Source organism: Rhinatrema bivittatum, chromosome 2 (genome assembly GCF_901001135.1).
Source record: "Rhinatrema bivittatum chromosome 2, aRhiBiv1.1, whole genome shotgun sequence".
In the NCBI taxonomy this organism is placed as follows: Eukaryota; Metazoa; Chordata; class Amphibia; order Gymnophiona; family Rhinatrematidae; genus Rhinatrema; species Rhinatrema bivittatum.
In genome coordinates this window covers 357600990-357627699 of record NC_042616.1, presented here as the reverse complement: position 1 = coordinate 357627699, position 26710 = coordinate 357600990, and the positions used below count along the sequence as shown (strand labels likewise).

Genomic DNA, 26710 nt, shown 5'->3' with positions numbered 1-26710 from the left:
TTAGCTATAACTAATTTTAACTAACACTTCCCTATCTTTTACTTTTGTAGTTTTAAGTTTACAATAAATACTTTAAACAATATTCACACACACTCACATTTACATTCAAGTATAGCTATTGATGTTTCTTTTTTTCTTTTAACTTTAAATTTGATACTTCAGCAGTATCTATGAAAGAGGACTTGCAGAGCGCCTCTAATCAGTCAGTGTCAACTTTAGTTCTCTTCAATTATATTACTGTAAAGAAACTTTCTTTTGCAGTGGGATCCTTACTCTCCTGATGTCATAGAGAAAAGTAGTACTTAAAAACCTTCTAAAACTGCCCTTAAGCTGATGTAAATTCTCGAATACCCTCCTGCTTTAGGTATTAACAAAGGGTGTGAATATTTGATAATATTGGAATTAAACTGCCTCCGAAACACTCAAGGAAGATGAACAAGGTGCAGTTTTTATATCCCTATGCTAGCTGTTTCACTATTGTTTTTTCTAGCGCCTCACAAGGCAAGATGGTTATTTAGGTGACAGCTTCTGTAACAAGTTGAAACAGTTTGCAATCTTACATAGCCATCCTTTAGTATGCCAAAATCCCAAACTGGACCAGCAAAATGGATATGGATCAGTTAGTTTGTGCCAGAAATCTGCACTTTAAAAATCTTTTCCCTCAAAGACTGTTAATCAGTCATTTTAAAGATATTTGATACAGGTTTTGTTGATTTAACCCTTATATTTTACCTCTAAAAAATACAATGATTTTAACCATTGTAAAATCTTTTCTTTAAAATTTTAAAATAAATAAAAGTTGGTTTTCGCAGTTTTTGTTCTGATGTCCCCTTATGTTGCTTCAGTTTATTTTATCCATTCCAAGGGTGTTTTAATCCTTTATAAAAGCACTTAAATTGCCATAATTTTTAGTCATTTTTAAACCTTAAAAACATCATCCAGGGCTTGATTAGATCTCCCTAACATTCACTCAGGTGTCCCCTATACTTATTATAATTTATTTTGCTATATTTTTTCCAAGTTTGTTCATGTAGTGCCGGGACTACTATTTTCCCACCTGGGACTTTAAAACTTCTCATGGATCCATTTTAGGTCTCCATGGCCCGTGATTGGGTGTGCTTTTTATTTAAATGTTTTTCAACTTATTTTGCATATTTCAATAGGGCTGTGTGGCTCGGAGTGACATCATGATGATGTCATTCTAAGATGCGGCCTATTTTAAATCTTAGAGCCAAAGCTTTCTCACCATCCCAGATGCCCACAGCAGTCCCCCTTCGCCAGCCCACAGTGGGCTACAACCACCCCGCTCATTGCCGCGGCCAGAGTAATAATTGAGTGGCAGCAGCAGCAATAGCAGCCTCCATTCTCCATCTGCTCTGCCCCTCCTACCTTCTGCAGTTCTAAAACTGCTTTAACTGCAGCCAAGGGAAGCTCTCTCTGGCTCCTGTAGCTGCTTTCTCAATGTAGCATAATGTGGCTGCTGGTTTGCATGGCCCCCCATTCTTTGCCAGAGAAGGGCCACAGCATGAGAACCTGGCTGCAAGGAATTCCCCCAGACAGAAAAAAATAATGTGACCCACTCATTGGAGGAGCAGCTTCCTGACAGCACTGCCCTGCCTCTTCTTCAGCCCGATCAATGAACCATCAGACTGGCAGATAAAGAACAAAGCATGCTCACATTTAAATTATTATTATTTAAAAGCTCATTTCTTGCCCACAAGTTACACTAAACAGGCAAATTATGCCTATGATTTCTGGATAACAGGTCCATTAACAGTTATTAACCAGTTAAATGTGGAATCACCACCTTTTACCTTTTGAATTGAGCAACAGAGAAGAGATCTCCCCATTAAGATCATTTGGGTATGTGCAAGTGACCTGGATTTGCCACTATTGGAGACAGGATGCTAGGCTCAATGGACCACTGATCTGACCCAGCATGACACTTTTTATGTTTTTAAATATAAGGCAATGTATATGGGGCACAAGAATAGGCAGGTGCAATGTAATTTGAACGGTGCAATACTTGTTAACACTAATCAAGAAAAAGGCAGCCAAAGTTGGGTACATGTTGGTATGCATTAAATAAGGGGTAGAAGCAAAGAGCAAGGATATTATCCTCCCATTTTATGAGGCATTTCTAAGATCACATTAGGCATATGGGATTCATTTTTAGGTATCCATCTTTAGAAAAGTTATTTAAATGTTAGAAATTAGAAAATGTACAAAGGAAGATCACATAGCTAATAAAGAAAATACATAGACAAGATAGGCCAAATAGTCTTTTTCTGCTGTCATGTTTTTATTTTTCTACATATGCTGAAAGACTGTCCAAGATGAGCCTATTTACATTAGAAAAAAATATGCTTAAGAGGCGATTTAATCACACAACACAAATATATCAGTGGCCTCTATAAGGATCTTGAGGCAGTTTTTACTTTCCAAGGGAGCTACAAATAGAGCAAGAGGACATCTTCTAAGATTAAGAGGTAGTAGATTTTACCACATTTAAAGGAAGGATGTTTTTACTCAGTGGTGAAAGTACAGAATATTTTGCCAGCAGAAGTAGTATGCCTAAAACATTAACGGCAATATTCACTAACAGATATTCAAATAGGGGGTCATTTTCAAGGGAGTTACGCATGTAAATGTGACATACTATCGTAGCAATTTTCAAAAGCTATTTACTTGAGTAAAGTGCACTTACTTGAGTAAATCCTATGGACAATTCAATGGCATATATTGTAGCAATTTTGAAAAGCCCACTTACTTGAGTAAAGTGTATTTACTCGAGCAAAAACCAGTTTTGCTCGAGTAAATGCTTTTTAAAATCTGACCCATAGGGTGTAGTTAAATTTAAACTTACCTGAACATATTTCAGTTTCCCACTCCTTTCACTGGGCAACGTTTTACTTGGGTAAAATTTAGCCTAGGGTTCAAGGGTGGAGCTTAAGTGTAGCCAGATAGCGCTGATATTGAGTGCTTCCTGACTGAACAGGATAAACCTAGTCACTCTAGTAACTTTAGCTGAATATATTCAGTGAGAGATTTAACTTAGGTAAGTCTTGCTGAATATTTTTGCTTACTGTAAGTTACCGGGGTAACTTGCTGCGACCTGCCCTGTAGAATATGGACCTTTAATTTTTTTTTTCCTCACAGACACAATTAATTCTTTATTACAAAGATTTGTGATTTGGTCTCCTACCGGAGTATGCAGAGAGATGTATAGGATTAGCTGAGTAATTTATATTCATAATGCAAAAAAAGATAAACATAATACATAGTACCCCTAAGCATAGCATAAATATATACATAAACAGAAGAAAGATTTTAGTGGATCAGGCCCTCAGTTTAAAAGTAATGTAGATGTGGAAAAAGATATTGAAGTAATGTAGATGAAGGAAAAAGATGCTGCCCATCAGTAATGAGCTGATTGCCATATCTGGGGTTGGGAAGGACATTTTCCATGACTGCAGAATTGGATACAGATGCTCAATGATCTTTCACTCTCCCCCAGACTACTACAGAGAGAGCTGATACACATTACACAATCCAAAGAAAATGGGGCTTGATAGATACTGATCTTCTTTCAACTTAAACCTACTAAGCAAGTATATATCCTTTTGGAGTATGCATTCAAGAGTGATAGCACTGAATAGTACAGGGATAGACAACCTATGGCTCTGGAGACACATACGGATATTTCATGTGCAAGATATGGCTCCTTCCCTCCTGTCCCCCTTGGCAGCTGAGCACCAGTGCAGAGGACGAGAGGAGTGGAGCTAGAGCAAGGAGCACATACAGCAGAGAAGAGCAGGTCTTCTTCCTGCTCCACTCCTCCCCTCCTGTCCTCACAATGGTGCTGATTGCATCAAAAACAGGAGAGAGGAGCTGGAGCAAGAACAGAGGCTTTTCTCTGCTCACCCTGCACTGCCTCCCCATCCTGTCTGCGAGTAGCAGTACTGAATGACAGGAGGGGAGTGGGTAAGGCTGTGGCTATCAAGAGCCAATCAGCTCCTGCTCCAGCCCTCCCCATCCTGTCCACGCTCACCCCGCCTGCTACCTGGAGCAGAGGGCTCTTCTCTGTTCTGCTGTCTAGAGGGGGGGGGGGGGCTGTTGCCACAGGCCCAGACCACAGTGCTCCCAGATCCTGGGATTTAGCTAATAGCAAAGGGGAGGAGTGAGTTACCCAGAGCTCCATTCATGCAAGAATGGTTCATGGTGAGGGAAGGAGTGAATGTTGAAAGAGGATGAATATGTATGTGTGGGGTGGGTGGGGAGGAGCAGCAGCGTGAGAAATGGTGAATGCTGGAGAGGTGAGGGGTATGAAAGAGCTAGAATTGGTGTCAAGGTGGTGGTGGTGGGCCAAATGGTGATGATGAGTATGTGAAAGAGAGAGAGAGCCAGAGGTGGTGAAATGGGAGATAGAGTGGCAGTCAGTTGGTGAAAGAGGGGTGAAAATGAGTGTCAGAGAGCCATAGGTATTGGGGGGGAGGGTGAAAGAACCAGGAATGGTGATTGGGAGTGGGGAAGAGTTTGAGACACATGTGCAGGGGTGATTGGGAGAGATAAGAGCCTGAAAGGGTGATGGCCAGAGAGCTAATGGAGGGAAGGGGGAGAGAAAGAAAAAGAGAGAGAGGGGTGGAGACGGAGAGAGAGTAGGAAGGTTAAGGCAGAGAGATACTGGTGTTGGACATAGGGTAGGGGAGTAGAAAGGGTGGAGCAGGGAAGCGAGGGGAAGGGTGGGGAAGGGGGTAAAAGAGAGGGTGTTGGGAGATACTGGTGCTGGGCAGATGGTGAAGAGAAAGAGGGGCAAAGTAGCACAAGGAGTGGGATGGGAGGCATTACATAGGGGCTGCCAAGCCCTCATCCTTGTTCTTGTAGGCACGGAGGAGGTTATGCTGGGACTGCTGAGAGACAGGCTGGTGGGAAGAGGGTGGGGGGATTGAGAGAGAGATTAATGGAAGGATTGCATGTTCTTGAAAATATGCTTGAAAATGTGAGACTCTTAGGTATTGTGCATTCTGATTCCTTGGCTTTTGGTGTGTGGAAAGGTTGGCCATCTCTGGAATAGCAGGTCAGAGTAATCCAGAGTATTCAGATACTATATGCATATTCCTTACATTCAGCAGAAAATGAACATTTCCAGCACAGGTACAACTCTGATCAATTTACTTTTACTGTATATCCCCACACTAAGTAGGGGAACAAGACAAATCATATGGAGTTAATCATTCTGAAGATGTAGTCTACCCTTTTTCAAATTTTTATAATACTCAATGCCTTGAAGAACAGGGCTTATTTTGAATGAGTTTATATATTAGGGTTGATGAGTAACTTGAAATGATAAATTATATGCTCTGTTAAACCTTTAGTTTGAACATTTGTGAGCGTAAGCTATTACTGTTAGCAATTCAGACTTTTAGATTTGTGCAACTTAAAGAGATGAAGCAAGGTTAACAAACACGATTTGGCTAACCTACCCCCAACTAATAATGCTGGCTCAGTTAATAGTTTAGAATAATCTAAAGTGGTTAAGAATAGATGAAATGTGCTATTTACTGGGATTGGTAATAAATGTTATCCTGTCTTCACCAGAGTGGATCAGTGTTCTCTGGACAAGTACACATACAGTACTGATATATTTTTGGCAATGAAAGCTAAAAATCAGAATCCAGTAATAAGGTTAAGAATTTGGGGGGCACATTTGAAAGGGCTTCTGAGGTTAAAACAGTGTTTTACACACAGAAATGGCCTTTTGCAAAGCTGCCTGCCCAATATGTGAGTAAACATTTGCATGTATTTCATGTTCAGGCATAGGTTTGCCTGGACTGAGCAGAGGCATTTCAAGAGGAGCAATGGGGTTGCACTTTGTCACTTACTTTGCATTTTCAAAAGTAGGCACATATAATTCCCTGGAAAATTTCTGCACACAATTTAGCAGTTGTAATTGTGTGCAGGTAGTTTCAATTAGATAATTTTCACAAGGGAAAGAACTTTCCTTTAAATGTTGGTGTAACATATACACATACTGTATTGGCTGTCTAATTTATGCAGGAAATTTCAAAATTACCTCCTTAATATTACATTGGTATTTCTGCTGGGTCAGAATCACACTGATTCAGGACTATGCTAGGGCTTAGGCATAGATAGGAGTCTCCCTCACAACTTCCTCCCTTCTGGTTCTTTCCCTCCCGTCCCACTTCTTCCCTCATTTCTGGTTCTTCCAGCATCCCCCAAACAATTTCTGACTCTTTCCCCATCCCACATCCTCTCCTCTTGTCTTACTTTCTGCCCTTCATCATTGGCACTCTCCTCATCTTCCCCCTCGACCCCTTTTCTGAGTCCCCATCCCTTCTTCCTCCTTTAGACTTTCTCACCAACCAGGTTACCCTCCTTTCTGACTTTCCTTCCCAGTCCTCTTCTCTTCCCTTTCTGACTCCCTTCCTCCTACATTCTCTGCTTTCCTTTCTGATGGCCTTCTTCTCCCAGTCTTTTCTCTGCCCTTCCGGTGTTTCTTCCCTTCCAGCCCTCTACTCCCTCCTTTCTGACTATCTCCCTCTCTCCTGAGCTTCTCCTTCCCCCCACTTTCTAATAGTACTCTCAGCCTGAGATGTGTGGACCATAGCATGCAGAGGCAACCAGGGGTATTCCAAGTGCCAGTTCTGCACCCCACCCAGGTCAGGGTGCCCTCAGTGCTCCACTCTCATTATGGCATTGTCAATATGTCTTTCCTTTATCTATTAAAATAAAAAGTCAGAAGTCAAGTGTTTCCTATCATTGAAGCTGAATTTCAACAATGAAACAAGATTTCAGTATCACATAGAAAAGCCGGGATTCTTGTGTGCAATACAAAAAAATGCATGACAAGCATGAAGTAAACAATAGTCATGAGCATATAATATACATCTCTTCCCCAAAGTAAGTACCTTCATAAACATAAGTTGACTAGTCTTTTAATTCCTACTCTGGAGTTAGTCTTTGCTGTGAGATATGTTCTGTGTTTTGTTCTACTTTTTAACTTGAAAGTGCCACCAGTCTTTTAGGGAGTAATGAGGCTAAACATAGACTGAATCCTTTTCTTTATTTTCCCAAACAGAAGTCTTTGTTCTTTACCAATCTTCATACAATTTTACAATTGGCTCTTCACATCCCCATTTATAGAGACAACAGATGTAGCATTATAAAGTTCTTGCTGGTCCTCTTGATTTTGACAGCATCTCCTGATGAATTTGTAGATGGCATAACAGGAATAACAATGCTCGGTACTCCAGCTAGAATTACAATGATAGCATAAACCAGCCAGGGTAGAGTTTCTTTTCTGATTTGGGGAACAAGTCCTGTTGAAAAAACAAAGCAAAATTTAGATACAGGTTACACTTGCTGGAGACTATCATACTAAATAGTACTAACCTTCACATGTAATATGAAATTAATTTCATGTCTTCCATCTACAAGGTTCGGTTATGAAAAAGTTAGAAGGAAAGTAATGCATGTTAAACTGGACTATATGATAAGATTTACTTTATATATAACAATAACATATCCTTATTCACAGAATAAAAGAATATCAGTAGCAATTACAGTGTCATGTTTAGTTCATTTTTAGTTTGGGTTGACAATAATCAGACTTGGAGTAGCCTAGGAAAGTAAAGAAAACTGCAAATATTCAGAATTCAATAAACTTTATTGGTTTTACAATTTGCATGTGTTGCCAACGTAACACATGGTTTACTAAGTTTTTTCAAACAAAAAAGGGGAACCAAAATATTGTAAACAGTGAAGGCTTAATTCTTAATTTCTTTGATTGAAGTCCTCGTCCACATAGAGTACTTTTCTACTTTTTAAACTGTTAGAGTTAGCTCTCACAAGAAATTTTTTTTGCTTTCAATCAAGTGTTTTACCAACAAATTTTCAGTGTTGTATTGGGAGCTATAGTGGCTCCAGACATAGCCAACCTATATGTTGGCATGTTTGAAGATCGTTTTTTGAAGAATCATCTTTTTTCTACTAATGTCATTGTCTGGAAACGGTACATAGATGATGTATTCGTGCTTTGGAAAGGCTCTTCTCAGCTTTTTGATGATTTTTTAAGTTGGTTGAATTCACTAAATTTTCATCTGAAGTTTACTGCTGACATCCAATCTGATGAAATTCCCTTTCTGGACATCTTGATTAGGAAATTACAGTTTGGCTTTTCAACCACCTTATATCGGAAATCTGTATCTTCAAACACGTTGCTACATTTTACTAGTGCGCATCTCACATTTGTTGCCAGAGGATGTGGTGAAAGCTGTTAGTGTAGCTGGGTTTAAAAAATGTTTGGACTAGTTCCTAGAGGAAAAGGCCATAAATCATTATTAAGATGGACTTGGGGAAATCCACTGATTATCCTTAGGATAAGCTGCATGGAATCTATTTATCCCTTGGGATCTTGCCAGGTACTTGTGACTTGGATTGGCCACTGTTGGAAACTGGATACTGGGCTTGAAAATTCGTGTAACTAAGGCATTTAACAGCCCGCAAATTTATGCAGGTTGTTTATAAAATTATTGCAATAAATAGCACAAAATGGCAAACATTTTTGCATGACTGATTTATAACTGAAAAAGGGGCTAGCATGCTGAATCAGCACACTGGCCTCTTTTCACCACCTCCACAGACATCAAAATCTTACCAACAACCTCCCTTCTGCCCTCTGAACTTGCAGGACTTTTTAAAATCCAAAAGCATATGGGTGAGTGCAAGACTCTCCCTCCCCAGCCCCTCTACCAGGAGCACCTCTGCTCAGTTTATGTTAGGGCCGTCGGCCGTGGCCTCCCGCACCCGGTCGCCCCTCTCTACCGGCATGGCGCGGCATCGTCCGCCTCCAGAGCGCCTGCTGCAGTGACCAGCCACGTTTGGGGTGCCGTCCCTCTCTCCTCCGCTCTTCAGAGCCGGCAGGCCCGTCCGTGCTGGTCCTCCTGACGTGCTGCCGTTCCCGACGCGGGCCCCACCTCCTCTGGGCCATCCTAGGCCCGCGCGCACGCTCCTTCCTGATAATTAAAGGGACCACGGCAGGGATTGCCGTGGCTCCTCCCCTGTGTCCTGCCCAGCCATTTACTGCTCTGGCTCCTAGTTCTGGTTCCTCTTCGGAGGTTCACTTTTGCTTCAGTGTCTTCTGGTATCCTGAGTTCCTGTTCCTGCTCCGTGAGTCTGTTCCTGCCTCCAGATTCCTGCTCCTGCCCTCTGCACCTTCGTCCTGCTCCATCCCTTTGGATGGAATTCCTGGCTCCGTCCCTTTGGACGGAATTCCTTTGGACTGGCTTTTGATGACTCTCTGGCTCCTGACCCCGGACTGGCTATCAATGACCCTTCGGCTTCTGACTGGCTATTGGCGATCTGATCTTGGACTGTTCTTGGACGATTCCACTGATGCTTCCACTTTCTTCACAGGGACCTAAGACCAGCAGGCCCCCGAACCCTCAGGGTTGGTATTGGCGAAGCTCCAGCCTGCCCGCTGCATCAATCCAGCCTCGCCTTCCGATGGTGGGGACCTATGGGGGTTTGCCCTCGCAGGTAGTGTCAACTCCACCTTGGGCAAGGGGTCAACCAGCCTCGTCACAACAGTAAGCCAAGGTCATGGATCCGGCGGAGGCCTCCGCCCGACTAGGTGTTCCAGGTTTAGCCCAGAAGGTCCTGGAGCCATATCGAGCTTTGGAGGCATCAGCATCCTCCATTGAACGTCTTGACATCTGCCTGGACTCAGTGACTGCAGCAGCGCATTGCCTCTTCCTCAGCAGTGAGTCCTCTCATGGTACAGTCACCTGCTCATCAGGCCATCGTGCTTCCTTCTCCCCCACGTTATGCCGGCGATCCTCGCCAGTGTAGGGAGTTCCTTAACCAATGCAGTATGCACTTCCGTCTCCACTCCGCTCTATTTCCGGACAACATAACCAAGATTACATACATCTTATCCCTGTTGGAGGGTAAAGCCCTGGCCTGGGCATCTCCCCTGTGGGAGTTCGCCGATCCGGTCTTGCAGGATCTTCCCCGCTTCTTGAAGCTGTTCCGGACAGTGTTTGAAGATCCTGGGTGGCCGACGGCTGCAGCTGCCTGGCTCTTGCACCTCCACCAAGCAAGCCGCTCCTTTTCGGACTACGCCATTGAATTCAGTATCCTGGCTTCGGAACTCCATTGGGGTGAGAATTGCCTCCAGACTGTCTTTTTAGAGGGGCTAGCCATGAGAATTAAGGATGAATTGGCAGCCAGGGAACTTCCTTCTTTGCTAGATTCTCTCATCGAGTTGACGAGCAGGGTGAACTACCGCCTGCAAGAAAAGGCTCTTGAACTACAAGGCCAAAGGAAACATACTTCAAATCCGAACTTAACATGGCTATCTTCTGCCTTATCGTAGATTAATCCCACTACAGAGGTAGCGACCGGTGGACCCATGTGACCTGGAAGAGGACCCATGTCTCCTGAGGAGCGCAGAGGCGCCGTAGGGCAAGTCTCTGTTTCTATTGCGGAAGATCTGATCATCTTATTGCTTTTGTCCTTTTTGCCCGGTAAGACTCCAGGGTCTGGGTCCCACTGAAAGAATGATTCTCGGTTTGACCTCCCCAGTTCCTCTGCTTACACTAACCGTGACTCTCTATCTGGGAGAACGCAAATTCTCCATGCTAGCTTTGGTGGACTCTGGGTCTGGAGGGAATTTCATCATGCGAGACATAGTGGAACAATTGCTCATCCCCACTCATCCCTGTCTTAGACCCTTATTCCTCTCCTCCATCCGTGGAGATCCCCTTCCGGGTAGAATCACACACAAGACAGTCCCGCTGGAATGTTGCATTGATCCCAATCACTTGGAACAGCTCGCCTTGTACGTCATCCCCAAGGCCATCCACCCGGTTCTCCTCGGCATACCTTGGCTCCAGCAGTATAATCCACAATTTGATTGGCTTCTCTCCGGCTCACCCGATGGGGGCCTAACTGCCAAAAAGCTTGTCTGAAGAAGTCCCGTTCTTCTTATTGCTGCAATACCTCGCTGTTGGAGGGACTACCTCCGCAATACAGTTGATTTGCTGATGTCTTTTCTAAGAGAGCTGCCGACACCTTGCCACCACACTGAGACTTTGACTGTGCTATCAATTTGATTCCTGGATCTACACCTCGTCGGAGGAGGGTGTATCCATTATCTGTCCTGGAGACCCACGCCATGTCGGATTATATCTGAGAGAACCTCCAAAAGGGCTTTATCAGATGATCCACCTCTTTGGCCGGGGCTGGGTTTTTCTTTGTCGGGAAGAAAGATGGAAACTTGCGTCCTTGTGTTGACTTCTGTGGACTGAATGCCATCACCATAAAGGACCGGTATCCTCTTCCGCTGATATCAAACTCTGACCATCTTCAAGGGGCTAAAGTGTTTTCTAAATTGGATCTCCGAGGGGCCTATAACCTGATCCAGATACGATGGCCTTTAGCACATGAGACAGCCATTATGAATATCTAGTTATGCCATTCGGCCTTACCAATGCACCCGCAGTCTTTCAGAACCTCATGAATGAGGTGTTCTGGGATCTTCTTTATGAGTGTGTGGTCGACTATCTTGACGACATTCTGATTTTTTCTAGGAACTTGAGCGTTCATTGTCAACACGTTTCTCTGGTCCTCCAACGTTTACGGGAGAATCATCTGTATGCGAACCTGGAGAAATGCATTTTTGAAAAGGAATCCCTAACCTTCCTGGGGTACATCATTTCCAGACAAGGTTTCCAAATGGATCCGACTAAGTTAAGAAGCATTCAGGAATGGCCTCAACCCACTGGGCTACGAGCCCTTCAATGCTTCCTTGGTTTTGCGAACTGTTATCACAGCTTCATCAAGGACTTCTCCAAACTGGCTGTTGCGATGTCGCTGCTCGACGTCTCCACTCCACCCTCCTCACCTCTTTGGCGACTCCCTCTTGCTCAAGTGGAAGGTTGGCTGCCGTGGCATCTCTATGCCTTCTTCCTCTAGCATCCCCGGAGCGGCTCAACGCTGCGATCCACCATGATTCACAAGGGCCTAAGGGCATACGCATGGCGCGGCCACGACTGATGTACCAGCAGTGGCGCGAACCTCAGGGGCATCCCCCTGAGATGACGTCATCAGTACCGGATATATAGGTCTTAGAAATCGCTAACTAATCGAGTTAGCAAGGAGTTGGATGCAGACCAGTTTCGCACTCTCCTAGCTACTCTGCCTCCTCGGACTTACCAGGGGTACCCGCTCCTCGGGGGCCTCGCTCTCTCTTTATTTTTCAGTTCACAGTCAGGAACCGGTACTCGCTCCTCGAGGGCCCATGTTCCCGGACTGGTTGCGGAATACTCATTCTGCCTGGAAGTCATCACTGCCTTCTACACCAGTGAGTTATCTTCTCTCTCTCTGAGCTTTCCCTGGAACCAGGTACTTGCTCCTCGAGGGCCTAACCTATTCCAGCACCTGGACTACTTCTAGAGACTATTGTGTGAGTGTTACCATCAAGGCTCTGTTCCTGAACTCTGCATACCCTGCCTACTCACTATATTCAGTTTCTCTACAGCTCAGTTATCCAGGATCACTCTTCCAGTATCTGAGGGACTACAGCCCTGCCGGGCACTTCCAGCTCACTACTGCTACCATCTGGTGGTTCAATATACTGTTTAATAAAAGAACTAGTGTGTGTCTGTCTCCATACTCTGAGCCTGACTGGTGGTCCCTCTCGGGATCTTCCCCCGGCGGCGTGGTCATCTGCCACCGGCCCAAGGATCCACCCACAACTACCTCAAACACCAATAGATTGCTAACTCCATGGATCCGGCACAACTCAGTGCTTTGCAGGCTATACCGGGCCTGGCCCAGCTCATTGTGGAGCAGTAAGACGCCTTGGAGAAACTTACTTCAGCGTTTCATCAGCTACACACACAGAAGATTCAAGGCACAGCTTCCAACCAAGAAGGTCAGTTACAGGAGGTAACTTTAAAAACTGTTGTACCACTGGTGGCTCCTATCCGCTTCTCCGGAGAAATCCAGAAGACCCGGGGCTTTTTAAACCAGTGCTGCATGTATTTTGCCTTACAGCCATCTTTATTTCCCACGGCTCTCTCCAAGACTACCTACATCCTTTCATACCTGGATAGTGGGGCTTTGTCTTGGGCATCTACTTTGTGGGAACGCAAGGACCCTATTTTTCAGGACATAGAAGGATTTATGGACTTGTTTAAATCTGTCTTCAATGACCCTGCTCGAACTGCTGTAGCTGGTTCTGCTTTGGTGAAATTGAAGCAAGGTAGCAGATCATTGGCTGAATTTGCCATCAAATTCAAAACTCTGGTGGCAGAACTCCGCTGGGACCCTAAATGTCTCAAGACTCCTCTTTTTGCAGAGGCCTGGATAACCGTTTAAAGGACGAGCTGGCTGCTCGTCAAACACCTGACTCGCTGGACGAATTAATAGCCTTGGCCATTCGGATTGATCACCGGCTCCGGGACAAGATGAAGGAACTCCGGCCTAAGGTGTTACCTGGGTTGAAATAGGCCAGTGCTATTGATGCACCTCGGATGGTTCCAGTAATTCCTGCTATTGATAAAGAGGAACCGATACAATTTGGTCATGGACGTTTGACTTCTAAAGAGAGAAGATTTCGGAGGAAGCATGGTCTTTGCATGTACTGTGGTCAGCCCGGCCATGATGTCACTACATGCTCCATTTGTCCAAAAGAACGAACGGACGAAAGTCCTGCAGGAGGACTGTTTTTAGGCCTTACTGCAGTCTCCCTGACGCTCTCTCTCCCAGTCTCCTTGACCTACGGACCAGTCATGGTTCAGACTCCTGCCCTGGTGGATTCAGGGGCGGGAGGTAACTTCATTCTCAGACAACTAGTGAAATATTTGAGGATTCCCCTCATCAAGTTGAAAAATCCACTATCATTATCCTCCATTCATGGGAGAGCCCTTACCGGGAGATGTGACTTGCAAAACTGAACCAGTTACTCTCTGCACGGGAGCTCTTCACATGGAATCGCTCTCTTTCTTTGTACTGGAAAAGGCCGTGCACCCTATCGTCCTGGGGTTACCTTGGTTGCAAATACACCAACCCCAATTTGATTGGGCGTCATTGGATCTCTCCCGTTGGGGCCCAGAATGTCATGGGAAATGCCTTAAGGAGACCGCCTATTATAGGCATGCCTGCGACTCCAGCCTATTATAGGCATGTACTGCCGCTCCAGTACACCCCATTCGGGGATATATTCTCCAAAGAAACAGCTGATGTTCTTCCTCCACAGGAGCCCTATGACTGTGCCATAAGACTGCAGTCTATTGCTGAGCCTCCGAAAGGACAGGTGTATTTTCTCTCAGCTTTTGAGAATAAAGCAACGTTGGAAAACATTGAAGAAAATCTCCAGAGGGGTTTTATCTGGACCATCAATGTCGCCAGCCGGTGCAGGGTTTTTGCTTGGTGGAAAAGGAAGATGATGCAATACCCAGTGAAGTTTCTCAATATCTCAAAACTCACCTATTATCAATACAGAAGACAACTTGGAACTCAAAGTCAAAGAAATTCTGAATGATCGTAAAATAGGCAATACTTTTGAATACCTTCTAAAGTGGGAAGGGTTCGGCCCCGAAAGTAAACTCTTGGAGCCTCCAGACCAATATTCTGGACAAAGATATGCTTCATCAGTTCCACCTCGCGCATCCTTCGAAATCTAAGCCTGGTATCCGAAGAGGAAATTGCCCTTTGAAGGGGGGTACTGTTGCGACCGTCGCTGCTTGACGTCTCCACTCCGGCCTCTTCACCTCTTTGGTGACTCTTTCTTGCTCAAGTGGAAGGTTGGCTGCCGCGGCATCTCTCTGCTGTCTTCCTCCGGCATCCCCGGAGCGGCTTGATGCTGCGATTCCACCATGATTCACAGGGCCTAAGGGCGTGCACGTGGCATGGCCCCGACTGATGTAGCAGCAATGGCATGAACCTCAGGGGCGTCCCCCTGAGATGACGTCATCAGTACCGGATATATAGGTCTTAGAAATCGCTAACTAATCGAGTTAGCAAAGAGTTGGATACAGACCAGTTTCGCACTCTCCTAGCTACTCTGCCTCCTCGGACTTACCAGGGGTACATGCTCCTCGGGGGCCTCGCTCTCTCTTTATTTTTCAGGTCACAGTCAGAAACCAGCACTCGCTCCTCGAGGGCCCATGTTCCCGGACTGGTTGCTGAATACTCATTCTGTCTGGAAGTCATCACTGCCTTCTACACCAGTGAGTTATCTTCTCTCTCTCAGAGCTTTTCCTGGAACCAGATACTCGCTCCTCGAGGGCCTAACCTATTCCAACACCTGGACTACTTCTAGAGACTATTGTGTGAGTGTTACCATCAAGGCTCTGTTCCTGAACTCTGCATACCCTGCCTACTCACTGTATTCAGTTTCTCTACAGCTCAGTTATCCAGGATCGCTCTTCCAGTACCTGAGGGACTACAGCCCTGCTGGGCACTTTCCAGCTCACTACTGCCACCTCTGGTGGTTCAATATACTGTTTAATAAAAGAACTAGTGTGTGTCTGTCTCCATACTCTGAGCCTGACCGGTGGTCCCTCTCGGGATCTTCCCCCGGGGGCATGGTCATCTGCCACCGGCCCAAGGATCCACCCACAACTACCTCAGACACCAATACTGGCCTCCCCTCTCACAGCCTTGGCCCGCAAGGGGTCTAATGTTAAAACATGGCCCACCGAGGCAGAGGAGGCCTTTCAATCTCTTAAAAGGTCCTTTCTGCAGAAACCCTGCCTCAGGCAACCAGACCCTCAACTCCCGTTCACTGTGGAAGTGGTTTCCTCCGCCGAAGGTGTTGGAGCCGTTGTTAGCCAGCACGATTCAGGAGGGACACTACACCCCTGTTCATTCTTCTCGAAGAAATTTTCCCCGTCAGAATGAAACTATTCCATTGGAGACAAGGAGCTGCTTGCCATCAAACTTGCGTTTAAGGAAATGCGCCAGTGGCTGGAGGGGGCCCAGCACCGTATTTCCGTGTATATGGACCATAAGAATCTTGTACACCTGCAACAAGCTCAATGACTGAACCCCTGCCAAGCTCGGTGGGCTTTTTTTCACAAGGTTTAATTTCAAACTCCGTTACCGACCTGCCAGTAGAACATAAGAGCAGATGCTCTTTCCCATTCCTTCTCACCTGAGGATCATGAAGAACCCGTTCAAACCATTTTGGACCAAGCTTACATCATTCTTTCGGCCACCCAGACCATATCTCCGGGCAAGACAGTAGTTCCAAGAGACTCCGCAACAAGGTACTAGCTTGGGCATATGACTCCCATGTTGCTGGCCATCCTGGACAGGCAAGGACTCAGAACCTCCAACGATTATTACTGGTGGCCGGAGATGAGCAAAGATATCCATGCTTATGTCGACTCTTGCCCCACCTGTGCTCAACAAAAACCACCAGTGGGGAAACCCTGGGGCCTATTGCAACCATTACCTGCTCCCATTGAACCCTGGACCCACGTCTCCACGGATTTTATAGTGAATCTTCCTGCCTCTGAAGGTAACACGGTGATCTGGGTGGTGGTTGACCGCCTTTCTAAAATGGCGCATTTCACACCCCTACCTGGTCTGCCATCAGCCCCCCCAACTGGCTCAGTTATTCAAACGACACATTTTTCATCGCCACGGCTTACCACAGCACATTACCTCTGACTGAGGCCCCCAGTTTACTGCCAAATACTGGCAGCATCTTTGCAAGAAATTCCGCATTTCCTTAGATTTTACTACCGCCTACCACCTGCAAGCCAATGGACAGGCTGAAAGAACCAACCATACCTTAAAACAATTTTTGAAATCGTATGTCAACGCTTGTCAGGACGATTGGGCCAGTCTCCTTCCCTGGGCTGAGTTTTCACAAAACTCTCATTTTCTGTACTGTCACGGGAAGCTTTCCCTTTCAAATTGTTTATGGGAAACAGCCCCTCTCCCCCTCTCTCCCTCCCATTGTCCATTGCCATCTCCTGCGGTACAGCTGACAGCGGCAAAGCTCAAGAGACTATGGATACAAACTCAACAGATGCTGCAGGAGCGGCTCAGTCCGTTAAAAATGTGTGGATCATCATCGACGTCCAGCTCCTCATTTCAACAGGGAGAAGAGGTTTTGGCTCGGCACTCAGCATATCCACCTACAGGTACCATCCATGTGTCTGGCTCCTTACTATATTGGTCCCTTCGTCATTCCCCGGCCACTGGGCCCTGTAATTTATCAACTTCGCTTGCCTACCGCCTTGAAGATTCATAATTCTTTTCACGTTTCCCTGTTGAAACTGCTAGTTCTCTCCTGGCCTTCTCGAAAAATTCCTGAAACTCCTCCATTGTCAGCTGAAGATGAGATTATATATCAAGTCTGAGAGGTCCTCGACGTAAGAAAATGGAGTCGCAAATAGGAGTACCTCCTAGCCTGGGAGGGTTTCGGCCCTGAGGAAAACTCGTGGGAACCCTCCACTAATATTCTTGAACAAGGGTGTCATTACGCGATTCAATGCTGACCATCCCGGAAAGCCCAGACCTTGAAGGGGGAGGCCTAAATGGGGGGGGTACTGTTAAGGCCGTCGGCCATGGCCTCCCGCACTAGGTCACACCTCCAGAGCGCCTGCTGCAGTGGCCAGCCGTGTTCAGGGCGCTGTCCCTCTCTCCTCTGCTCTTCAGGGCCGGCAGGCCTGTCCGTGCTGGTCCTCCCGACGCGCTGCCATTTCCGACGTGGGCCCCGCCTCCTCTGGGCCATCCTAGGCCCGCGTGCGCACTCCTTCCTGATAATTAAAGGGACCATGGCAGGGATTGCCGTGGCTCCTCCCCTGTGCGCTGCCCAGTCTTTTACTATTTAAGGCAAGGTCTGGCTCCCTTGACTTCTGCTCTGGCTCCTAGTTGTGGTCCTCTTCGGAGGTTCGCTTTTGCTTCAGTGTCTTTCGGAATCCTGAGTTCCTGTTCCTGATCCGTGAGTCAGTTCCTGCCTCCAGATTCCTGCTCCTGCCCTCTGCACCTTTGTCCTGCTCCAGTCCCTTCCTTGGTTCCCTTTGGACGGAATTCCTGACTCCCGACCTCGGACTGGCTTTCGACGACTCTCTGACTCCTGACCCCGGATTGGCTATCGATGACCCTTCAGCTTCTGACTTCAGACTGGCTATCAGCGATCCTTGGGCTTCTGATCTTGGATTGTTCTTGGACGATTCCACTGATGCTTCCACTTTCTTCACAGGGACCTAAGACCAGCCAGCCCCCGAACTCAAGGGCTCAACCTGCGGGGAACGGGGTTGGTATTGGCGAAGCTCCAGCTGGCCCACTGCATCAGTTTAGCCTCGCCTTCCGACGGTGGGGACCTACGGGGATTTGCCCTCGCAGGTAGTGTCAACTCCACCTCGGGCAAGGGGTCCACCAGCCTCGTCACAACAGTTTGGGCAAACTTATGTGTCAACAGGACATATGCAAAAAATGTTTACCTGCATATTGAGAAGCAATTAAAAAATATAACTACTGCATTTCTGAGGGTAAAACTCTGTTTTACCCATGTAAATGCTTTTGAAAATCACCCTTCCTACCTCTGAATTATTTAGTTTTAATCCTGGGAATGAAGGGTTCTCCATTGCAGTGGGTAAAACCTAGGGTCCATCCCTGTCTTGCTCAGTGCTCCTGCATGAACCTGTCTGTCTACATGTTTACTAGGGGTGTGAATCGTGTGATCGATCGTCTTAACGATCGATTTTGGCTGGGGGGGAGGGAAATCTGATCGTCGTGGTTTTTTTTTTTTTTAAAATCGTTAAAAATCGTAAATCGGGGGAGGGCGGGAAAACCGGCACACCAAAAAAACCTTAAAACCCACCCCGAACCTTTAAAACAAATCCCCCACCCTTCCGAACCCCCCCCAAATGTTTTAAATTACCTGGGGTCCAGTGGAGGGGGGGTCCCGACGCGATCTCCAGCTCTCTGGCCACTGCTGCGTTGAGAAATGACGCCGGTGGCCCTTTGCCCCTATCATGTGACAGGGCAAAGGTAGCGCCGGTGCCATTTTGGTTCCTGGCTCCCGACGTCACGCGTGCAGGAGATCGCTCCCGGACCCCTGCTGGACCCACAGGGACTTTTGGCCAGCTTGGGGGGGCCTCCTGACCCCCAAAAGACTTGCCAAAAGTCCAGCGGGGGTCCGGGAGCGACCTCCTGCACGCTGGCCGTATTGCCAATCTTCAAAATGGCGCCGGCGCTACTTTTGCCCTGTCACATGATAAGGGCAAAGGGCCACCGGCGCCATTTCTCAACGCAGCCGTGGCCAGAGAGAGGGAGATCGCGTCGGGACCCCCCCACTGGACCCCAGGTAATTTAAAACATTTTGGGGGGGTTCGGGAGGGTGGGGGATTTGTTTTAAAGGTTCGGGGTGGGTTTTAGGGTTTTTTTGGTGTGCCGATTTTCCCGCGCCCTATTTAATGATACAATACAAATGCCCCTGACGATAAATCGGGGGCATTTGTATTGTATCGTGCACGCTAACGATTTTGGACGATTTTAAAATTATCTGATAATTTTAATTGTTCAAAAACGATTCACATCCCTAATGTTTACAATTAGTGGATCAAGATACAAATGTTATTGTAAAATAAGCATTTCCCCTATTTCAGTTTGCAGTAGTTTGCTGGGCTAGGGTTTCCTGTTTTGTCACTTCATGCAAATGATTACTATGTCATCCCCCTCCCAAACCCCCTCTGGTGGCAGCCATACTAGAAGTCACATACAGTAGTTTTATGTCTCTGAGTCAGCAAAGGGTCATAGGCCCCACTGTGCTCCTGCCTCTTGCAGGCATAACTTACTGAACAGGAAATATATGTATGGGGAAGGGGCTGGCCCACTGATGGCCCTGCGAATATGCTGGGTCACAGGTCCTGTGCTTCATGACTACTGCTACCAGAGTCGGCACAACCTTCTCTGCAAGCCATGTTTTGCATAAGGTGATAACCTTGTACAGCTGAGCTCCAGAAGCATCATCACTGCAGTGAGGGATTCTGACTTTTTTTTTGTGCCACTTCACTTGCAGGCCAATGCAATATTGGCACATTAAAGGGGAGCTCATGATTGAGCGCCCGCTCCCTTAACATGCGCCAATCCACTTTTCTGGAGTGCCCAATGCAAAATGCAAATTGGCTGCTGCAGTAAAAAGGAGGCGCTAGGGGAAATTGCATGCCTCTAGTGCCTTCTTGGCAGCAGGCACCTGGGAGAGGTAGCTGTCAGCCTGTTATGAAAACGGATGCTCAATTTTAGAGCGTGCGTTTTCCTAACCTGACCACCTGCATGCTTTAAAAAAAATAATTTGGGGAGGGGGGGCATTTCTAATGTTTTAGTTCCTCCGACTTAATTTTGCCATGATATTAAGTCGGAAGAAGTACAGAAAAGCAATATGTTTTGCTTTTCTTTACACATTTTGGGCTCTGGAGCAGACGTTAATTTTGATGAGTAAAAATGTGCGCCTTGGATGCACTTTTTTGTTTGCACGGGAGGGATTAGATAATAGCCTCATCAACTTGCATTTGCATGTAATGAGCTCTATTACCTACACGCCTATTACTGGAGGCAGGAACTGACTCACGGAGCAGGAACAGGATGTTTTGGATGGGCTAACCCCCATTTTGCATCAGGTGTTATGGACGCATGTCCAAAATGCACATCCAATCGCAGGTTAAACCGTGCACTGGCCTGATAGTGTCATTTTCTTACTGTATGCATGAGGCCAGTCTTCTGGTATGAGCCAAGAAATCTGTGGGATCCGCATGGTTCAAATTGCAAAACTGAACCTGCCCACAAGAAGTTGACACTAGAGGAGGGGCAAGAAGGAAGAGGCGGTCCTGCATTTAGGATGGGGCAGCAAGGAGGAGGCAATCTGCCTCCGCACCCATGACTTGAAAAAGGAGGAAATGCTGTGAAGCTGAAAGGAGGAGGAGGCAATCTGCCTCAGTCCCTGTGGTCTGAAGAAGGGAGGAGGGGGGTCTGCCTTGGCTCGTGGCCCAAAAGACAAAAGGTTCTGCCTCAGATCCCGGCAGCTAAAGAAGGCAGCTGTAGAAAGATGGGAGACAAAGGGAGTGAATGCTGGGGTGGGAGGGGGAAGCATTGAGAAAGGGGGAGAATCCTGGGTAGGTGGGGGAGGCATGGAGAGGGGAGTGCTGCAGTGGGGGGAGGCAATGAGAGGGGGAAGAGTACTTGGGTGGGTTTGGAAATAAAGTCTGTCAGGCTTGTGAAGGGGAGAGACCGTGGAGAGGAAAAAAAAAACACTTGGCACACTTTTTTCCAAGTCTCTTTCCCTCCTGCCCTTCCCCAGCTAATCTACACCCATCTCAGGATGAGCAGAACTCTAAAGGTCCCAGGTATGGATGACAGACTGATGGACAAACAGAGAGATATCTCAGCAATCATTTGCATAGGGCAGAAAAATAGGTAGCACTGGCCCAGATTGTTGCTGTCAGGAGAAGCTGCTGAGTGGAGTGGGGCTGCTCTACAAAGTGTTGCATTAGCAGGACACTCAGGCATAGCAGGTGCTCACATCTGTTTACCCAGTGTGGAGCCAGTAGCCCCTCATCCCAAATATCTGCAGACAGACTCTTAAGCATCCATAATGTGGTATATAAACTAAGAGTTGCTATTTTTTTTTTCAACTAAAACCAGTACCAATATATTTCATAAAAAATATCATACATGGGCCACCTACAAAGCTGCTTTCTCCACTGCTAAACCATTATCTACAAAAGAAAGCAGCACAAATCTACAGGAGAATGCTTGAGGGGTGGATGGGAGGATGAGGGTTGATCCATGGCTCCAGCCACCAACACTCACTGTTCTGCTCTGTTCTAGAACGTATTACAACAATCACCTCTCCCTCCGATTCTATGCACAGTGAAACCCAAAAGCTATACAGCAGGAGTCCCCAATTACTTTCCTCCAACTACTACTTTAAAAGAATGACCATCTAGAGCACTAACTTATTCCACCCTCAGCCCACTATCCATCCTATTGCTCCCCTCCACCTACCAAAATGATAAAGGGGTGGAACAGCTCCCCTATGAGGAAAGACTAAAGAGGTTAGGACTTTTCAGCATGGAGAAGAGACGACTGAGGGGGGATATGATAGAGATGTTTAAAATCATGAGAGGTCTAGAATGGGTAAATGTGAATTGGTCATTTACTCTTTCAGATAATAGAAGGACTAGGGGGCACTCCATGAAGTTAGCATGAGGCACATTTAAAACTAATCGGAGAAAGTTCTTTTTTACTCAACACACAATTAAACTCTGGAATTTGTTGCCAGAGGATGTGGTTAGTGCAGTTAGTGAGGCTGGGTTTAAAAACGGTTTGGATAGGTTCTTGGAGGAGATGTCCATTATTTATTTTATTTTATTTTATTTCAAATTTTTATATACCGGCATTCGAGACAGCAGTCACATCATGCTGGTTCACATAAAACAGGGGTGCATAGTAAACATAACTATAACAAAGGTGCTGAAAAGGCAGTTACATATAACAGGGTGATAAGAACTTGGGTGAGAAGGAAGAGAAAGGATAGGTTATTAATTTAAATATGTAAAACAATAGAATGGATAACCAAGGTGTAGTTGGAGATTAGTTGACTATGTTGGCGTTAGAGATGTGAATCGTGTCCTCGATCGTCTTAACGATCGATTTCGGCTGGGAGGGGGAGGGAATCGTATTGTTGCCGTTTGGGTGTGTAAACTATCGTGAAAAATCGTTAAAATCGTGAGCCGGCACACTAAACCCCCCTAAAACCCACCCCGACCCTTTAAATTAAATCCCCCGCCCTCCCGAACCCCCCCCCAAATGCTTTAAATTACCTGGGGATCCGGTGGTGGTCCAGAACGGCAGCGGTCCGGAACGGCCCCCTCAATAGAATCGTGTTGTCTTCAGCCGGCGCCATTTTTCAAAATGGCCGCCGCAAAATGGCGGCGGCCATAGACAAAAACGATTCGACGGAGGAGGTCGTTCCGGACCCCCGCTGGACTTTTGGCAAGTCTTGTGGGGGTCAGGAGGCCCCCCCAAGCTGGCCAAAAGTTTCCTGGGAGTCCAGCGGGGTTCCGGGAGCGATTTCTCGCCGCAAATCGTTTTCGTACGGAAAATGGCGCCGGCAGGAGATCGAGTGCAGGAGGTCGTTCAGCGGCGGTCCGGAACCCCCGCTGAACGACCTCCTGCAGTCGATCTCCTGCCGGCGCCATTTTCCGTACGAAAACGATTCGCGGCGAGAAATCGCTCCCGGAACCCCGCTGGACTCCCAGGAAACTTTTGGCCAGCTTGGGGGGGCCTCCTGACCCCCACAAGACTTGCCAAAAGTCCAGCGGGGGTCCGGAACGACCTCCTCCGTCGAATCGTTTTTGTCTATGGCCGCCGTCATTTTGCGACGGCCATTTTGAAAAATGGCGCCGGCTGAAGACAACACGATTCTATTGAGGGGGCCGTTCCGGACCGCCGCCGTTCTGGACCACCGCCGGATCCCCGGGTAATTTAAAGCATTGGGGGGGGTGGGTTTTAGGGGGTTTTAGTGTGCCGGTTTTCCTGCCCTCCCCCTTCCCCCGATTTACGATTTTTTAACGATAAATCGGGGGAATTGGTATTGTATCGTGGCCCTAACGATTTTTTTTTTTTTTTTTTGAAATTTAAGTTTTATTTATTCATGCAAAGAGTAGCAAAACTGTCTACAACCTTCCAACAGGGCATACAGTGTACAAAGAAGTTTTCATACAGTGTCCATAATAGTCTGACAAGCAATTAACATTGGAAAGCTCGACAAACCCTTGTCAAATACTTTCCCCCTCATCCCCGTACCGAACCCTCCCTCCCCCCCCCCCCACCCCAACATGGCCCCGTCTCATAACAGTAAAGTCTTAGTATACACTTTGTAACCAGATCAGTAACAAGAAAAAGAAATGTGAGTCCCACAGTGTCAACCTCCAGGGCTGATGTCAGCACTACCAAAATATAGGGATATATCTTAGAGAAGCTACATATGAAATACTCAGGCTAGAAATTGTGTAAAAGGCTGCCAAATTTTATGGAAAGACGCCATGCGATTATTTTTAGAGGCGGTCAGAGAAGCCAGCCTATAATAAACATGTAGACGATCCTGAACTCTAGCAATAGTAGGAACCCTGGCTGACTTCCAGTGAACAGCAAGCAGACTTCGGGCCGCTATAAATAATTGGACACAGAGCCGTGTCTGCATCTCGGATATAGAATCTGGATAGATGCCCAGTAGCGCCATGGCTGCCGAGGGGATCACTTCCACCCGGAGTAAATCAGTGAGCAGTTGGAAAACAGCTGCCCAATAAAGGGTAAGCTTGGGGCAGGACCACCATATATGTATGTAAGTACCCACATTGCCACAATGACGCCAGCAGCGATCATCAGACTGGGGGTAAATCCGGCAAAGCCTGTCAGGTGTAAGGTACCACCGATATATCATCTTATATCCATTCTCTTGCATAAGAGCTGAGATAGAGCCCACCCGTGCTCGTTGGTATACTGCTTGCCAGATGCTAGGGTCAATGCTGATATTTAGATCCTCTTCCCAACGGCTTCTATATTTACCTTGTTCCTTCCCAGGGGTATGAAACAACTGGTATAGTTTGGAAATCGCCCCCTTCAGGAAATCACAACTCGTACAGTAGGCTTCTAACAACGACCTGCCCGGGCGCAACTGTTTGGCCCCTTGTAAGGATCGGAGAAAATGAGTGACCTGTGCATATGCCAAAAAGTCACAATGAGTGAGATTATATTTTGTGACCAATTGGGCCATAGAGAGGAGTGTTCCCTGCGAGAGAAGATGACCTATGGTCGCCACACCCCGCTGTCTCCAAAGTGTAAAATGAGGGTGCTGAAAACCTCCAGGGAATTGTGTTGTATGGTACAGAGAAGTTTGATAATAGTACTGATGGCGACCCACCAACTGCTTCTTATAATTGCTCCACACTCGGAGGGTGATGGCTAATGACCAAGGTAAAGAATGGACCGGCAGCCACGACTGGCGTGATTGCCATGGCATTGCGGCAATGGACATCTGACCCACTATGTCCTGTGCAATCTGTACCCACTGCTTGGGGTGGCTGGCCCGATTAATATCCAGTAAAGCTCGCAATTGAGAAGCAGCGTAGTACCACTGAAGATTTGGAACCCCCAAACCACCCCGAGCAACCGGCAGATAGAGGATAGACCTAGAAATCCTAGGGGGTCTACGCCGCCAAATGAAATAAAAAATTTTTTTCTGCCATTTACGGAGGATAGAACTGGGAAGGAACACTGGTAGCGAAGCAAACAGATAAAGAAATTTAGGCAGAATGGTCATTTTAATGATGGCTATCCGACCAAACCAGGAAAAAGGGCCACTATTCCATCTACTCAAATCAATCACCATTTTATCCAGTAGGGGTTGATAGTTGAGGGAGTAGAGCTCCTGCAAAGTAGGGGACAGCCGCACTCCCAAATACTTAATGTGAGACTTTGCCCATTTAAAGGGAAATAACTCTTTGAGCCTCAGTACCGCGGGGGGGTCTACATTAATGTTAAGCAATTCCGACTTCTCATAGTTTATCCTGAGACCAGACACAGCGCTGAACCGGTTCAGCTCCCTCAGAACCCCCTGCAGGGATTTAAGCGGGTCAGTCAGAATCAGCAGCACATCGTCAGCAAATAAGGAGAGCTTGTACTGACGGTCACCCAGTCCCACTCCCTTGATATCACTAGCATTGCGAATGGCTGTAGTAAGAGATTCTAAATAGAGGGCGAAAAGGAGGGGGGACAAGGGGCATCCCTGCCGGGTACCTCGTCCTATATCAAAAACCGGACTATATCCGTTATTTACTTTAACCCGCGCCTTAGGCGAGTCATAAAGCTTTCGTAGCCATTTGAGAAAGAAAGGCCCAAACTCCATCTTTTCCAGGGTGCGAAACAAAAAGGGCCAGTGCACCAGATCGAACGCTTTTTCAGCGTCTAGTGATAAAAGTACAGCGGGCTCCTTTTCCTCCTGGACCCTCCAGATGAGATCCGCTACCTTCCGAATATTGTCCGCCGCCATGCGGTGCGGGACAAAACCAACTTGGTCAGAGTGGACTAATTGCGGGAGATATTTATTGAGCCGTAGGGCCAGTAGGCGAGCTAGTAATTTGAGATCAATATTTATGAGGGATATGGGCCTGTAAGAGGCACACTGGGTGGGGTCCCGTCCAGGCTTAGCCAGTACTGTTATACCAGCTACATTAGCTTGCGCTGTAATGCCATCCTCCCCCCGCAGACTATTAAAAAACTGAGCTAAGGGTTCAGCAACCGTGGCCGCGCATTTCTTATAATAGGCACCAGAAAGGCCATCCAAACCGGGCGCCTTGCCAGGCTTAAGGGACTTAATAACATTGAGTACCTCTTGCTCTGTAATAGGGGCGTCTAACTGCTGTTGCTGTGCATGGGTAACACAAGGTAGTGTAACATCTTGAAGATATTGATCAATATCAGCCTGCAGAATATTGAGATCTGCGCTATAGAGAGTACAATAAAACTCAGAGAAAGCTGCGCGGATCTCCCGAGAGGCCGTTAACATCGTGCCCCCGGAATTTCTAATTTTAGGCACTATATTTTGGGAAATGCGAGCTTTTAGTCTCCGAGCCAGTAATCGACCGGCTTTGTTCCCCCCCTC

The 26710-nt window shown here is 46.8% G+C and overlaps 1 protein-coding gene across 1 annotated transcript in view; it reads right to left on the bottom strand.

Annotated features, from left to right (window-relative positions):
* Positions 1–3085: 3085 nt before the first annotated feature.
* SLC6A19 (solute carrier family 6 member 19) overlaps positions 3086–26710 on the bottom strand; it is a 177006-nt gene continuing 153381 nt past the window's right edge. The window contains 3 exon segments of the mRNA XM_029589926.1: positions 3086–7248; positions 7251–7298; positions 7301–7340. Coding sequence (XP_029445786.1) covers positions 7133–7248; positions 7251–7298; positions 7301–7340 — 204 coding nt within the window. The 3' untranslated portion in view covers positions 3086–7132.